Source organism: Pteropus vampyrus, unplaced genomic scaffold, assembly GCF_000151845.1.
Source record: "Pteropus vampyrus isolate Shadow unplaced genomic scaffold, Pvam_2.0 Scaffold465, whole genome shotgun sequence".
NCBI lineage: Eukaryota > Metazoa > Chordata > Mammalia > Chiroptera > Pteropodidae > Pteropus > Pteropus vampyrus.
Window position 1 is genome coordinate 944,373 of NW_011889246.1, and position 16,356 is coordinate 960,728.

The 16,356-nt window shown below is 43.5% G+C and overlaps 1 protein-coding gene across 23 annotated transcripts in view; it reads right to left on the reverse strand.

The window, feature by feature from the left end:
- CUNH9orf3 (chromosome unknown C9orf3 homolog) overlaps positions 1 to 16,356 on the reverse strand; it is a 339,317-nt gene that overhangs the window by 127,065 nt on the left and 195,896 nt on the right. For all 23 annotated transcript variants that reach the window (XR_002777583.1, XR_002777584.1, XR_002777587.1 and 20 more), the window contains one exon: positions 13,945 to 14,051. Coding sequence is in view for 10 of the 23 variants with exons in the window: in XM_011382213.2 (XP_011380515.1) it covers positions 13,945 to 14,051 (107 nt within the window). In the remaining 13 variants the exon portion in view is untranslated. The remainder of the gene's footprint in view (positions 1 to 13,944; positions 14,052 to 16,356) is intronic.

Here is a 16,356-nt window from a genome sequence, read left to right on the forward strand (position 1 = left end):
TATGTGGACTGTCTAGGTGAAAACAACGTGAATCTTATGCAACTCTGGATGTCAGGACTGAGAGGACCAGGCAGACCCTACCAAACAGGCAGGTTCCGGCTGATTTCAGAAAGCCATTCTCAGACGGGCTGTTCCCACAGGGATGCTGCTCCTTGCTGCAGCAATGAGATCTGGATCTTAGACACACTCAGGCAGAAGCTGGGTGGCTGACAGTCAGGGATACAGGAGGTTAAGCAAAATCACTCTTAAGGTCTATTCAGATCCTAGTATTCTATGATTTTAGAAGATAAAATAACCTGGAATATGTTTAAGCTGCAGCATTTAGAAGTAAAGCTTTGTTTATCCACTGTGGTGGAGTCAGTAGGTTTGCTATATAGCCTCGGCCTTCCTAAATCAACATCAAGGGTAATTATGATTAGGGGAAAAAAAAAAAAAAACCTAAATGAGTTAGAGAAAACAACTGAATTTTATTCAACCGTATATATTTGGAGATAGATTTAGCTTGAGAGTATAGGAACCAAGCACAAGGCTTTCATTATACCTTTATTGTGCTGTATTCTCGGGGAGAGGGTGGAGGAAGGAGAGGTACACATAAACTATACCTGACCTGGTATCCTCATTAGCCAGCTTAAAAGCGGCCTCTCACTCTATTCAGCGCTATGGTGATCATAATAAAACACAGGCTGTCAGTCTGTGACATGCATTCAGAACACAGGAATATAGAGAACCTGGAAATTACAAAAAGCAAAAGTAGAAAGGATAAAAATGAAAAACTTTTTTTGTACTATGTAAAAAAAGAAAAACCAAAAAAAAAAAAAAAAAAACCAAACCAAAAAAACCCATGACTTCATCCCAGAAAAAGGCAAATGAGACAAACACCAGTTTCATTTTACAAGGGAGACCAGAAGCACGTTTTGAACACCAACAGCATGTGTGGTGCCGTGTGCCAAGATAATGGGAAGGCTCGTCTCCTCTTATGACTCAAAGAGGAGCAGATGGTCTGTGGGAGCTGAAGAAGGACTTTTCCCTCCTCAGTGGCTTGCCTGGGTTTGAAGCCCAACATACATCAGGATGTAAAGCAGGATGAGTCGTCAGGAGAGCAGCTCCCCTTCTCATTCTTATGGGCAACTGTGTAAGACCACTAGCCACAGCTTTGTTTGTGAAAGAAAAAAATTAGAAATTGCCAATATATCCGATGGTTAACAAATGGTTAGACAGTTATGCCGAGATTGGGCACGTTCGGGGTGGTATGGCCATAGACTATAGTTATGAAATGTTCATATTCTGGGATATTCTGCAGCAGTTGAAAATAAAAGACCTACAGTGTTGATAACAGAATAATAGTCAGTATTATATTATTAAGAGAAAAATGGAAGGTACAGGATGGGGTGAAAAAACCTGAAACATATACTTGTGCGTAGATACTTGTACTTGAGGGGCACTTTCTTGGCTATGAATCATCTCTGTGTGGGGTTGTCATGCCACAGACACTATGGAGATGTCCTCCTGGCACCCAGCACTGGAAATGGCCCCTTGGGTTTCATCCAATGCCCTGAGGACACCAGCTGCCTAATACCATAATTTCTTCTTCCAACTTTCCTTTAGGCAATTGCTGGTCAACCCCACTAAGGCTACAGTGCCGTTATGAGATGTTATAAAACATCCATTGATTTCCATCAATCCCTCTCTTTTTAAAAAAGTTGAGATATAATTCACATATCATAAAATGCACCATTTAAAAAATGTACAATCTGGATGTGGTTCCATAGTGTAGCGGTTAGGACATCTGCTTTACACGCAGAAGGTCCTGGGTTTGTGCCCCAGTGGAGCCACGGTCCATGGTCTATGGCCATGCCACCCTGAACAAGCCCAGTGTCCGATTTTGGGAACTAAACAGGGTCGGGCCTGGTTAGTACTTGGAAGGGAGACCACCTAGAAAGACCAGGTGCTGTAGGCATAAAAATAATAAATAATAAAAAAATGTACAATCCAATGACTAATGATAAAAGATGTTAATGAAATAATGAGTACCATCAACAGAAATAATCAAAAGGAGCAAAAATAATTTTTGAATATGTAATTTCTGGGCCTACTAAATAAAGCATAGGGAGAAAACTTTCTCTTATATCATCCCCAAACTCAAAAACTAAATACCTATAAATGTTCAATGATAGTGAAATTCTTAAGTTATAATTATTCTATATTATAAAATTGTATTCAATATTTAAATAAATGAATAATTCTATGTGAAAAAGAAAGAAAGAAGAAAGAAAGAGAGAGAGAGAAAGAGAAAGAAAGAAAAGAAGGAAAGATCTATCAGTGGTTTTTAGTATATTTATAAGGTCGTGTAACCATCACAAGTACCTAATTCCAGAACATCTTCATCACTCCCAAAAGAATCCTCAGACGCATTGGCCGCCACTTCCCATTTTCCCCTCCCCTCAGCCCCTGACAACCATTAATCTACTTCTTGTCTCTATGGATTTGCCTGTTCTGAATATCTGAAGTAAATGGAATCATATAATATGTGGCTTTTTGTGTCTGGCTTCTTTCACCTAGCATAATATTTTCAAGATTTTTCCATTTTTATAGCACACATCAGTACTTCATTCCTTTTATGGCTGATTAATATTCCATTGTATGGACGTAATACATTTATTCATTCATCTGTTGATGGATATTAGAGTTGTTTCCATTTTTTAGCTATTAAGGATAATGTTTCTAGAATATGAATACGCTAATTTGAAAAGATATATGTACCCTTATGTACGTTGTAACATTGTTTACAAAAGCAAAGATATGGAAACAACCTAAGTGTATACGACCGATAAATGGATAAACAAGATGTGGTATATATGAATGCATGTATGAATATGTGTGTGTGAATCTATAATATATATAACGAAATACTGTTATTTGGGACAACATGGATGGATCTTAAGAGTATCATGCTAAGTGAAATAAGTCAGCTGGAAAAGGACAAAAACCATATGATTTCACTCACATGTGAAATATAAAACAAAAAAGTAACAAACGAAGAAACAAAATAAAACAATAACAGACTCATAGATACAACAGAATGGTGGTTACCAGAGGGGCAGGGGGTGAGCAAAATGGGTAAAAGGAGTAAAATATATGGTAACTGAGGAAAACTAGATTTTTGATGGAGAGCACATAATAGAGTATACAGATATCAAATTAGAATGTTATACATCTCAATTTACATAATGTATTAACCAATGTTAGTTACCTCAAAAAGTTAATTAAAAAAGGAAGAAAAAAGAACAATGCTTTTATGAACACCTGAATACATGCTGTTGTATGAATTCACATTTTCATTTCTCTTGGGTATATACCTAGGAGTGGAATTGTTGGGTTGTATGATAACTATGTTTAGCCTTCTGAGGATCTGCCAGGTTGCTTTCTAAAGGTGCTGTACCATTTTTACATTCCCATCAACAGTGTAGGAGGGTTCTAATTTCTCTAAATCCTCATTAACACTTGTTCTTGGCTGTCTTTTTCATTATAGTTATCCTAGCAGGTATGAAGTGGTATCTTACTGAGATTTTGATTGGCATTTCCTTGATGGCTAATAATGTCAATCATTTTTGTGTGTGCTTATTGGCCATTTGCACATATATTTTCTTGAGAAATGTCTATTTAGATCCTTTGTCCATTTTTAAATTTTATTGCCTTTTTATGGTTGAGTTATAAGAGTTCTTTATATATCCTGGATACGATTCCCTCAGATATATTTTTGCTCATTCTGTGGGTTGTCTTTTCACTTTCTTGGTGGAGTCTTTTGAAACACAAGTTTTAATTTTGATGAAGTCCGACTCATTGGTCTCCCCTCTTTGGTTGCCTGTGCTTTAGGTATTCTATCTAAGAAAATGCTGCCTAATCCAAGATCATGATGATTTATACCTATGGGTTTTTTCCCTAATAGTTCTATAGTTTCAGCTCTTACATTTAGGTCTTTGATCCATGTTGAGTTAATTTTTGTATGTGGTATGAAGCAGAAGGTCTAACTTCATTCTTCTACATGTGGATATCCAGCCATCCCATGATCATTTGTTGAAAAGACTATTCCTTCTCCCATTGAATGGCTCTGGCACCTTTGTCAAAACCAACTGATCATAAATGAGAGGGTTTGTTTCTAGACTCTCAGTTTTATTCTATTGACCTATATTTCTGTCCTTATGCCAGTATCACATTGTCTTTGTAGTTAAGTATTGAAATCGAGAAGTGTGAATCCTCAAACTTTGCTGTTTTTCAAGATTGTTTTGGCTATTCAGGGTCTCTTGAATTTTTGTATGAATTTTAGGATCAGCTTGTCCATTTTTGCAACAACAAAAAAGGCAGCTGAAATTGTAACACGGATTACAGTGGATTCATAGATCAGTTTAGGGAGTATTGCCATTTTAACAATTTTAAGTCTCCTAATTTACGAAGATAGATGTCTTGCCATTTAATTCTTTAACTTCCTTCAACAATGTTTTATAGTGTCCAGTACATGTATTGCACTTCTTTTCTTACTTAAACCTCTGATTTGAAAGGAGGAAGAGCCCTTAGAAAACTGGATTTTCACATGTTAGAAGGTTATTCTTCTTTCATGTCTTTACAGCAGGTACAGACAAGAACTTGTAACAGTTTTTGTCAGCTATTCTGGGTAAAAACCATTGGCCAAAACATAGACTAAATGGGGTGGTGAGGCTGGGTTGGGGTGGGGTAAGCGAGTACTTTGTAGAACAAAGTCAGTTTAGGATTACATGAGAAAGCACTCACTCTCTGGGTGTTTTTCTGAATGGGAAACTAACACTAATTAGCCAAGAATAAAATATACAGAGTGCTAGGATTGGCTGAGTGCATGTGATATCCTTAGAGGATGGGCAACATGAGAGGGAACTATTATAGATTGGTTTATGAATTATTTTTTAGGAAAATATTTCATAGGCAAATAGTGTTATAGTGAATCAGTACCACACAGGGCAGCAATACACAAAAAATATACATATATACTCATAAAATAAAATTTATTTCCAGAAAGGTTCACAAGAAAATGCTAGCAGTGATTATTTTAGGGCGAGGACTATAGTGATGGAGATAGAATTTTATACCTTTCTAAACTGTTGAATTTTCCTGTTATGTACTTTAATTTTTTCAAAAAATCATGGTTAACTAAGCAGTGATTATAAACTACTTTGTTCCTTGTTTATGTTGTTCTATATTTTAAAAAAACCTATCAAATGTTATTGCAAAATTGAAACATCCTGTATAGTAAGTATGTAATTAGGGGCCTATAGAGGAGAATTCTATCCCTCCCTTGGAAATACCTGAGTGATGAGTAACCAGGGAATGATCTAGAAAAATGAATAGGGAGGGTTACTTGAGTTCAACTATTCAGGACATGTCAGTCGTCTTTGCTGGGTAAAAGAAGTGCAAGCTGAGGGTGTCCCTCCAACAGGAAACAGGAACTGAGTGGGGAGCTCAGAGGGGTGGAGCTGGCCTTTCAAAAAGGAAAAGGCAGAGGCGGTTTCTGGCTGGCTGAAAGCCTTACCATTTTTCAGAAAACGCTGGCATAGGTATAGCACCCTCTTGTCACGAAAGGGGAGAAATGGTCTACACAGCTAGCTGGTTAGCGTGTGTGATTCAAATAAAGAAAACTGGACAGGAAGAAGGTGGAGGGAATCCCAGGCCTGAGGAATGGAGGATGGAGGGCCGGAATTCCAAGAGACAGATGTAGAGACTTTAAAAACTGTACAGGCCAGTGCTGGTGGTCTGAGCTTGGGTAAGAACTCTTAAAGGCCACAGAGGCAAGAACTTTTTTCTTCTCAGGGTCAGAGTCTGCACAGAAGCCAAGGGAGCTGTACAGAGCAGAGCCAGAGGGGACACCAGAATGGCCCTTACGTAGAGATTAGACCAGAAGTTGGGAGAGTATGAGAATCCTATTTATCTTAGAAATGTTGCTAATTTAATTTATTACCTCGAGCTATTAGTTTGAACATCTTTAACATTCAGATTTATTTTAGTTTTTTGCTTTTAATCCCATCCTTTTCACTTGTAACCAAGTATCCTTGTACTTTTTGTTTTTTTAATGTCATCTTCATTTCTTGGTAAAATTAACTTTGTGAACCCTCCAACCAATCGTTAGTCATGAGGAAAGGCAGGTGTTTCCAGGCCCCGGATGGTAGAGACAGGGATAGGAATGCCCTTTGTAGTTGCCAAGAGAAGGTGGCATAAGTGAGAGAAATGACTGGCCCAGCTCAGAGCCTTGGGAATGAGGCAGAATGAGAAAAGCAGAATAAGCTAGGCGGGAGAGTGGGGCTGGCTGTGAGGCTGCATGCACCCTTGTGTCCTTGTGTTACTTCTTGGGCAACCATTTACCAAATGCCAGAGAGTCTAGATGATAGTATCCCACACATTTTAAGTATTTACTCTAGATTGAACAATAGGGAATTGACAATGTTCAGCCATTTTAGATGCACCAAAATGGCAATTTCCTACGATTCAATCTAATACAAGTGTTCTAAACGACTTGCACGTTTTCATCACCTGTATTCCTCACACTCGCCTATCAGGTAGAATTATTTTACAGAGACGAGACTAAGGCTCAACGTGGTCGTGAAACCCTCTCAAGGTTATACAGTCTATAGTAGAGTCATAACTGGACTCAAGCCCAGACAACTGGGCTCTTAGGCTTACTCCCACAAACCCTATACTACTTTCCTGGGTTGAGACCGAAGACTGACAAGCTCTGGAGAGAGTTCAGGCCTGCATCCTCAGATGATGTTTCTCTAAAATGAGGCAGAATCGATCAGGCCTTGGCCAAGAAAAAATTGGGATTGTGTTTCACTTTGTTCAAAGTCATAACAAATTTCACAAAGCTTACATATTCAACCAGTTCCTTTGGTGGGTCAGTCTTTACCTGCAGGCAGGGATAGCTTTACATCACATTATTAGAAGCCTTCTCTGAAGATGTATTGGCATTTCAATCAGTTTTGAATAGCCCCACATGAGCGACTCCCTCAGTCAGAGCCTTAGGCCAACAAAGAAAGAGGATCCCCAGCTCTTCTTAATTCAGGCCTGTGTTCCTGTAACAGCCACCTAATTCTATCTGGCCTCTAGACTGTGTCTCTCTGATCATGTGTCAACCCGACGTCTGGGTGATCTTCCCAGAACTCCATTTTTATTGTGTCATTCTTGGAACTGAAAATAGCTCCCCATTGCCTGGACAGTCCCATGCACTCTTGAATTCAGCAGCTAAGGAACTCCAGCATTTACTCCAGCCTGTCCTTCCCTGGTCCACCTTCGGTCTCACAGGTTCTTAATGGCTATCCTCTCCAGTAAACCCGTTCTCATTTAATGCTCCTTTCCACAATCAATCAAGGAGCTACGTTGGAGGTGAGGGGAAGCTTTTAGAAGGTTGTAAGCTAGGAGGTGGTAGAACCATAAGGTGTTTTAAGTAGGGCTCCCTAATGGAAGTGAGGAAGATAGATTTGATGGGGCAAGACTAGAGGCAGAAAAAACAATTCAGAGGCTGTTGGATTGGTGCGCACAAGCCATTAAGTTCTAAACAGAGAGACAGTGGTGTTAGGGGTTGAGAAATGAGAAATACTTATGAAGTGAGTTCAGAGTGATAGCTCAAGCCCTCTCAGGAGAAAAGAGAAGGAGAGGGAGGAGCTGGAAGGCTCCCAGGTTTCCATCTATGAGTTCGACACTAAAGGATGTTAGCAGTTGGGGTGGAGAGAGGGGACTGCCAGTGTGAGATGCCTATACGGCGGCCAAGAAGAGATGATGTCAAATGGGCTGTTAAGCGTTCACATTTGATCTTTAAAAGAGCTGGGCGGGGTTGGCCTGGAGACTTGGGAGCCTCCAGCACAGACAGGAGGTGTGGCCAGCAGTGCCCGTGCCCAGCTCACATCCGTGGGGCTTTTATCATCTGTATGCACATCAGCTTTCGGCTCTCAGGTTGCCTGAGCCTGTTTTGCCTGTGAACTTGAGAGCAGGAAGTACTTGGGAACGTATATCTCTCCAGGCAACGACCACAGGGGCAGGGGTATACATGCTCTGGGCCTCTTGCCCCTGATGGGGACAACTCTGAGGCTGACCCACACTGCCTCCAGAGCAATCCTGTGTGAACTGACTCAACACCATGGCACCCCAGCTTGGTCTCCTCTCCTTATTTCTACTTCCCCTTCTGTTCCCTCACACACACCCGGACTTCCTAATAATCCCTTTCACATGAATCTTGTCTGAGGGTCTGCTTCTGGGAAACCCTAGCTAAGACAGGTGGTATAAATGAAACCACTCCAAGAGAGGGGAGCCTCCTGGGGACACCAACTCTGGAGAAGCAGGCAAACAAAGAGCAGACTGTGAAGGAGCTGAAGGAACAATGGCAGAGGGGGACAAGGAGAACTAGAAGAGGGGTTGCCATGAAAGCCAGGTGACAGAAATTCCCAGAAAGCAAGAGCTATCAATGGTACCACACAAAGCAGTGGAGTCCCATACAACAGTAATTGAAATATGTTTATAGAATCTGGTGATCATGGGGCACAATGACCTTAGGAAAAAACAGTTTCCCTACACTTATGACCCTGATTCCTGGTCCAAAGCGATGAGAGCATCATTCCCCCTTGGTGTATGGCCCTCTCTTCCCTCTTCCTCATGGGCACAGGGTTTTAAATATGTTTTTTATTTTTCTATTTTTTTTTCCTTATTCTCGGATCTGTGTTAAGGCACACTCACAGAAATTAGTTCCACATCTGAAATCAGAAATGTATCTTTAACTGTATTAAGACTGACAAGTTGGCACTCTGGCATCTGAGAGGTGAGAATAGATGTGGATGCTGATGCATTTATATAATTGAAGGGAGAACAGGCTGATGGCCTCAGTTTTCCGTGTGGGGCAGGAAGCAAAAGAGAAAGAGAGATTGGAGAAGGTCTGGAATAAACGCCAAAGGCAATGGAAAGGGGGGTTGTCCAAGGAGGAGTGAAAAGGTTTACTGGGTCCAGGGGCCCAGTGGAGACTGAAGTAAGGCCCTGGGGAGCTCTCAGCCCCAGGCTGGAGGAGCAGTGGAGAAGACTGTGCTAGAGGTGGGGGTGTGACAGCAACAAGGGACTTTTGAAGGAGAAGAGCTTTCCCTGAGGCAGACTCACGTGGCTGCCAGTGGACACCTGCGTCTGGGGAAAGATTGCCATGTTACTTAAGGATTAGAAATAAAAATTTTGAGAAAAACTTTAGAGGTGAAAACTTCATGCATTTTAGAGAAGGTTTACACATGGGCTTTTAACTTTAAAAGTCTTACTGATTTAAATGGAACATACAGTGCTTAGGCGTGGTGCACCTCACAGAACTTGTGGTACACACATTTCATTTTGGCTATGGACTGAGTTACATATTTAGGGTTTTTTCCTTATTATTATAGATGTCTTTGTGCCCAGGGGGATGAGGCATTCATGAGGAAGGTAGGAAAAGAAGTCTGCATGTCTCTAGAATTGTATCGACTGTGGAGGTGGCAGCTAGGAGAAAAAGCCACTTCAGGCTTGTCAGAGTCTCCTCAACGTGATATATTTTGATGTTTTTCTCAGCACGAGCTTGACTTTAACAATGAATCCAGAAAAAAAGGGGGCGTGGTAATAAATCATAAACAATGAAAACCAATGGAGATTTCTTCTGACCCCGACTCTGCAGCTCTTCCATTTCCACCAACCCCTCAGAATATCTAACTAAATGCACTTAGAGAGAAAATGCGGGAATCTAGCTGTGCCCCAGAGACAAAGGCACCAGAGCCTTTTGGAAGCCCCCCAGCCTCTTCCTTGGCAGGAGTCAGTACCGCAGCACTGCTCAAAAGGAAAGTTTTTAGGCTGGGAGGTGAGGGATGACAGGAGAAAGTGAAGAGGTGGTGGCCAGGCAGGACAGAGTAGAACAGCATCAAGAGCAGGCTTCACCTGGCACACAGAGCTGCCTAGGGCTGGGAGCAGTGAGGAAGAATCCGGAGAGAGCCGCTGGGGTCTGTCTACGGGAAAGGCAGCTTTAATAATTAACAAATGAGAAAACGGACGGAGTCAGTAATATGACCCCCAGCCTTTCGAAACTCTGAGCAAATGGCCTCAACAGCCTGCAGCCACGTTACAGGCTGCCCAGCAGAGGAAAGCTGAGAAGACTGGGAGAACATGAAGAACGGTTGTAACCAAAGAAAACTTACAACCACGTCGATCTAAGACATATTTGATGAGAGCCATGATTCAACACGGACTGCATGGAAGGCACAAATGGAAAACCAGTTCTTATAAATTACGGAAATTAGTAAGTCAGAGCCAAACAAAATTTTAGTTGTTTTCGTCTCAGCTTGTTAATACTCCCGTATCTATAATCAATACAATGTTGAGTTTTCTTTTTTTCCAATGTCTACTGAAAAAATTAGGCACACGCTCTCAAAATCGGGCACAAAGCTGCCTGGTCCAAGGTTACTTTTTTACTCCGACCTTTATGTCCTTCCTCAGTTCAAGATACACAGAGTATTTTTATTTTAATGCAACTAAATGTGATATTGACTCCCTTGAAGGTAGGAAGATAGTGAAGGGGAAAGAGGGTAGTTTCAACCCCCCGCTCTGCTCTCTATCAGCTGCACGATGTTGGACACTTTATAGTCTTTCTGAGCCTTGAGACATCTCAGTGAAAATGTTAAATAGTCAGCAGGAGAGGTAGAGCAGGACTGGCTCATGAAGCAGAAGGAAATCAAAGAGAGTGTGGGACACAGAAGCCAAGAGAAGAAAGTGTTGTTAAAAGGGAGTGGTCACCCATGTTGAAAGCGGCTGCAAAGATGGGTAAAAAGTTTCCACTGCATCTGGCAAAGTGAAGAAATTATTCAGACACAAACCAAGACATCTAAATTGTTCTTGGTCCATTATTTCAAGACCAGGGTGTATGTGAAAAGAAAAAAAAAAAGATAGCATCTTCGATCACTGTATTGTTTTAAGAGACTTCTTTCCTAAGGTCTTAACTTGCATATTAAAACAAAACAAAATCTGAGAATAAATTTTTACAACCCTGGTTCCTCTTTTCACTTTCAGTAATTTCTAGGTTCTCTGTGCCCACTTAAGGGAAAATGCGAGAGAGATGGGAGTAAACTAAACCTAGACTATATAATTCGGGGCAGGTTAAGAAAAATTTCCGCTTCATCGTAAGCACATCTGAAAACAATATTTTCTGTAGTGATGTGCAACAAGTCTTTTAAATGCAGTTATTTCATAGTTAGCCTGAATTTAGGCAAATATAATTTCTGAATACTAACACAAAGAAAAACAAATGCCATCATTAGTCTTCTAGCACACAGATCTAATAACGATATATTCTTTCTCGTGACTCCATACACACAGGAAAAGCTGTTGGCCCCCAGCGGCTGAGTTGACCAAGCCCCGTGGAGTTAACAGATCAGGCTCTCCTCACCTGTGTAGACTTTCCAGTGTGCAGGCTGACTGCTTATAAAGTGGAAACACATTTCATCAACGTATGTTAATTATTATGCTTCTACTCCACCGAAGGATGATGGTCATGCAGAACTGGAGGCACCGGAGGAACTTAAGAGATTTGGAAAATGGAGAACCCGAGTCTCGACAGGTGACAGAATAGGCACAGTTATACAGCTCCCACATAAGCATGTGCCTGCATCGGCCACCCTAAAACAAATGTCTCTGACCTTCACCTGCCCCCCGCCAAACGCAAATTCCCTCACAGAGTCCACATTCACCATCTCTACTTCCTGACCACTCATTCACTCTTCTACCCACTTCAATCTGGCTTCCTCCTTCACCACTCATGAATAAATGCATGCATGTCAAGGTCACAACATCTTTATGTGGTCCAACCCAAAGGTCACTTCTCGCCCTCCCTTTTACACACTCCTCAGTAGCATCCAACATCCTACTCCCACCTTCTTGACTTTCCTTCCTGGCTTCCATGAGCCCCGGGGTCCGGTTTTTCTCTATACTGATTTCCCCAGCTCCTCTGCTGACTCCTCTCCACCTCTTCTCTCACTTTCCTCTCTCCCTGGTGATTTCAATGTGCTCAGAATTTTAAGTATTTATAGGTCAAATGTTCCAAGCTTTCCAATGAGCGCCTGATTTATAGATCCCACTGAGTTCTCAATACTGAATAGCTATTTGACATCTCCAACTTAATGCATGCAAAACTGGAATCTTTATTTTTCCCTCCAAAGCCTGCTCCTCTCAAAGTCTGTGCTATCTCACTAACTACCCAGCCGCTCAAGTCCAAAGCCTAGAAATCATTCTGGACACTCTCATTTCCCTCTTCTCCACATTCAATCGACCAAAGATCTGCCAGTTCCACATCTCAAATAGGTCTGCTTCTTGAGTCTGTCACTGCTACTACCAGGACCTCTTTAATGGATGACTGCAATATTCCAACACTTCTGCTTGCTTTCAGTGTGCTGCCTGCGGTCTATCTCACACAGCAGCCAGAGCAGCACTGCAAAACTATAAGACAGACCAAAAGCCTTTTCTGCTGAAGGCCCTGGGGCATCTTCCATTGCACTTGGAGTAAGGCTTGAGGACCTGGATCCTGCCTGGCTCCTGCCTGCTCTCCCCACCCTTCTAGCCACCCTGCCCTTTCTGTTGCTCCCTCCGCATGTGCAAGCCAAGCTCTTTCCTGCCTTGGGGCCTCCGTGCTCCTCTGAAAGGCATTCCCCAACCTCCTCACTATAAATCACTGTGTCTTCTTCACACTTCTCACCACCTGTAACTAGCTATACACGCAAAAGGGTCTCCGCTAAGTGGAAGCTTTGTGAGAGCAGGGCCCCTGTGCGTGTGGGTTGCGAATGTAGCCGTCTCACTAGCTGAGCGAACAAATGCAAGAACATTGGCATTGGGTGGGGACTGCAGGGCTCCAGGCTCTGGCTCTCCTGAACAATAGATGAATCAGCGCTGATGCCAGCAGTTAGCATGTGAGTGGGGACTTCTCTGTGGGAAGAGAGGCCAGCCCATGCTGCAGTGCTGCACAAAAGCACCAGCCAGCCTCCGGTTCGGGTCAGGCTCAGCAGTTCCCTCAGACGTGGACCTCAATGGGCAGTTACTGAGGAGTGGGGGGCATTTAGTTAAAAACAGCGACAACACAGAACCGTTTCAGGCAGGCTTCTCCTCAGGAGATGAACTAGACTTCAAGGCTGCTATCTAAAGTGGAGATGATTCCTGGATGGCTGCCTTCCCACCTGTCTGATTGTGGATTCCAAAGACTTGGCTATAGTCGAAAGGGGGCAGGATGAGAGCTTCTGTTGCCACAGCAACCGCAGTGCTCCTGGGGCCTAGGCTCGAGGTTTCAGATAAACAACTATTCAGAGAAGTGAAGAAAACGAGCAAAGCAGAGAGGGACAAAAATGGAAAAACGGCAAGAAGTAATCCCACAAGTGCTGCAAGATACACTCTGAAAACAAAGTGCAGGAGCTGGGAGCAGAACCCTCCCACAGGAGTGGCCTCCTGCTGGGACTTATCCGGAACAAAAGGCCCCATGACACAAACATCTGTTACTACTAAACACTTAGAAATCAATATTTTCCTAAAGGTTTTTTTTTTTTTCCTTTTGGCTTTCCTTTTACTGTCTGCCAGGCTACCAAACCCAACCTTCTCCCAGACCCACAGCCACCACATGGAGTGACTATTAGAACTTCAAAAGAATCTGGTCCCAGAAATGGCCTTGTGCTAGTTTTTTCCTGAACAGAGACACCAGGAAAATGTCAGAAGGCAAATCCAAACCCACACCCTGAAAGACTTAAAACCTAACAATAATGTCCCTGGGAGGATGAGTAACCTAGTCCAATTTAATTTAAAAAGGAAACACGGCAGATCTAATAGATGGCTCGGACGTTTCCAGCAAGGAAGGAGATGTGGGAGGAAGAGTAGAGGAGGTAAAGGGGTCGCGGGGAGCTTTACCTCAACACCTGCATCTCCTCCGGGGAGTTCCGTACCTCGTCCTGGAGGCGACGCCAGCGCAAGACAGCCCGCAGCTCCTGCTGCTCCTGGGCCTCGCTGGGGGCCAGCTGTTTGGGCCACAACACATAAACACACACATGCACAAAACACGGTCACTGTTGTCCTCCTGCAAGGTCAGAGCCTACGACGGAGCAGCTGGCTTTGTTTCAAGGAGGATGGCACAGACCGCTTCCCCGTTGCACCTTGCGCTCCATCAGAAAAGTCGGGGAGCCAAAGGGGCCTCTTAGGTCCTCAAACGAAGAACCAGCTGCTCACTCTTGCTGCCTGTTTGGGAGGTGCCCCCTGGTCCCAGAACCAACCCCCACCCCCTGAAGAGAGCAGGCTTCCCTAGGGGGCCATTTCCACTCTGATTCCATCCAGCCCTTTCCTGCTTTGTCTTTCTGCACAGGGCGAGGAAGGTCTCTCCATTTGCCTCCTATTTTCCCAGCGCTCAGTTTTGTTAAAGGCTGTTTACAGTGGAGCCTGCTAATGCAACCCAGATGATTCTGTTTGCATATAACCAGAAACAGTGTACTGCCTGGGCTCACTCTGTGGGAGGGAGAAGGCCACTGCACCCAGCCCTACTGGTCAGAATCAGCCGCTGTCACTAGATGTGCTCACCAAGCCCCATGGCTATAACCTCCTTAAGGCAGGGCAGCCGGACATCCACTGGGGATGGAGATGTTAGTAGATTATCTAGAGGCATTTCTTGAAATTAAAGATTTCTAATAGTTCATTCAACAGATATTTACCAAGTCTCTGCTTGGCCCTGAGGACATTATGAACACAGCCCCTACCCCATGGGGTCTGGGTGGGGGCGGAACCGGAGGAGGGGGGAGATAAGAACACTGACATCAGAGTTCCGTGATGATAGAGGTGAAAGACCAATGAAGGTGGTCAGAAAGCTTTCCTGAGAAGGTGGCAGGGTCTAAGCTGGTCACCAGGGAAAGCAGGCGCCAGCCAAGGGAGGAGAAATTTCAAGAAGAGGGAAATCATGTGCAAGGCTCAGGAGGCCTGGAAAGAGCATGACGTGTTTAGAGAATGGCAAGGGATGTGGTCAGGCGAGGAGCAGGTTGCCATCCGGAGAGGGACAGAGATGCCGAAAAGCGAGCAGAGGCCAGCTGATCAACAGACTTGTGTTATGAAATGAGTTATGCCCCCTCCAAATTCATAAGTTGAAGTTCTACCCCCCAAAATGTGACTGTTGTAAATGGGGCCTTGAAGGAGGTAATTAAGGGTAGGAAGGTCATCGGGGAGGGGTCCTAACCCAACAGGACTGGTGTCCTTATAAGAAGAGGTAAGAGATACCAGAGTAGTCTCTCCACATGTGCACAGAGGAGAGGCCATGTGAAGACACAGTGAGAAGGTGGTCATCACCAAGCCAGGGAAGAGAGAAACCAAGCCTGTCAGCACCTTGATGTTGGACTTCTAGCCTTCAGAACTGTGAGAAAACAAATGTCTGTTTAAGCCTCCCAGTCTGTGGTATTTTGTTATGGCAGCCCGAACTGATTAAGACACCCGTGAAAGACTTTAGACTTTATCCATATTGATGACAAGTTATACGACTCAATCTTGCAACTAACTCAATTCACATCTCCCTACAGAATGCAATTGTGAGCAGAATGCTGATCTCCATCTCCTTATTCAATGATTTCTCACTCCCCCAACTCTGCCATGTTTGTTTATGCTCCATGCTGTAGAGTGACCAATGTGCCCTCACGTCCTCCTCACTGAGGGAGCCTGTGACTGATCAGGAGGGTGCCATTAGGTGGCTCACCCTTATCTGCCCAAAGAGTGCTTCTCTCTTGCCTGGAAAGTCTGCGGGCACTTTTCAGGGACCAGCAGCAGCTGAGTCTCACTCGTTCTTCAAGGAAGGGTTCTGAGAGATGGACATGCTCTGGGAATACTTCCAAACTTTGTGCTGGTTCTAGAACTGCCACTTTGCCTCAAGAGTGTTCGTGTTTTCACATACTGAAGAATTACTGCATGCGCCTTGAAGGATGATGAGCCAGGCTGTCCCCTGGTGCCAGGTTAGGAGAAAAGGAGGGATAGAGAAACCTCAGCTCCTACTTTCCCTTTGAGTCCATGTCAGAAGTCGCCTTCTCCATTAATACTTTCTTGATCTTCTCAGACTTGGCCTCTCCTAACTTTGAACTTGTACAACATTTGATGTTTCCCTTTCTTCTAACTTATTTTCTTCTTCTTGCCACTGTGTGTTTTTCTCATATCTGCGATTAAACTATGACCTCTTTCAGAGCAGGGCTGTCTTTCTTATTCACCCTTCTATCCCTACAGATCTAGCACAAAATGGACATACGGAAGGTTTTCAGCTGTCAGAGGCAACAAGGCCAGCTTTGTTCCTCTGTTGGTAGA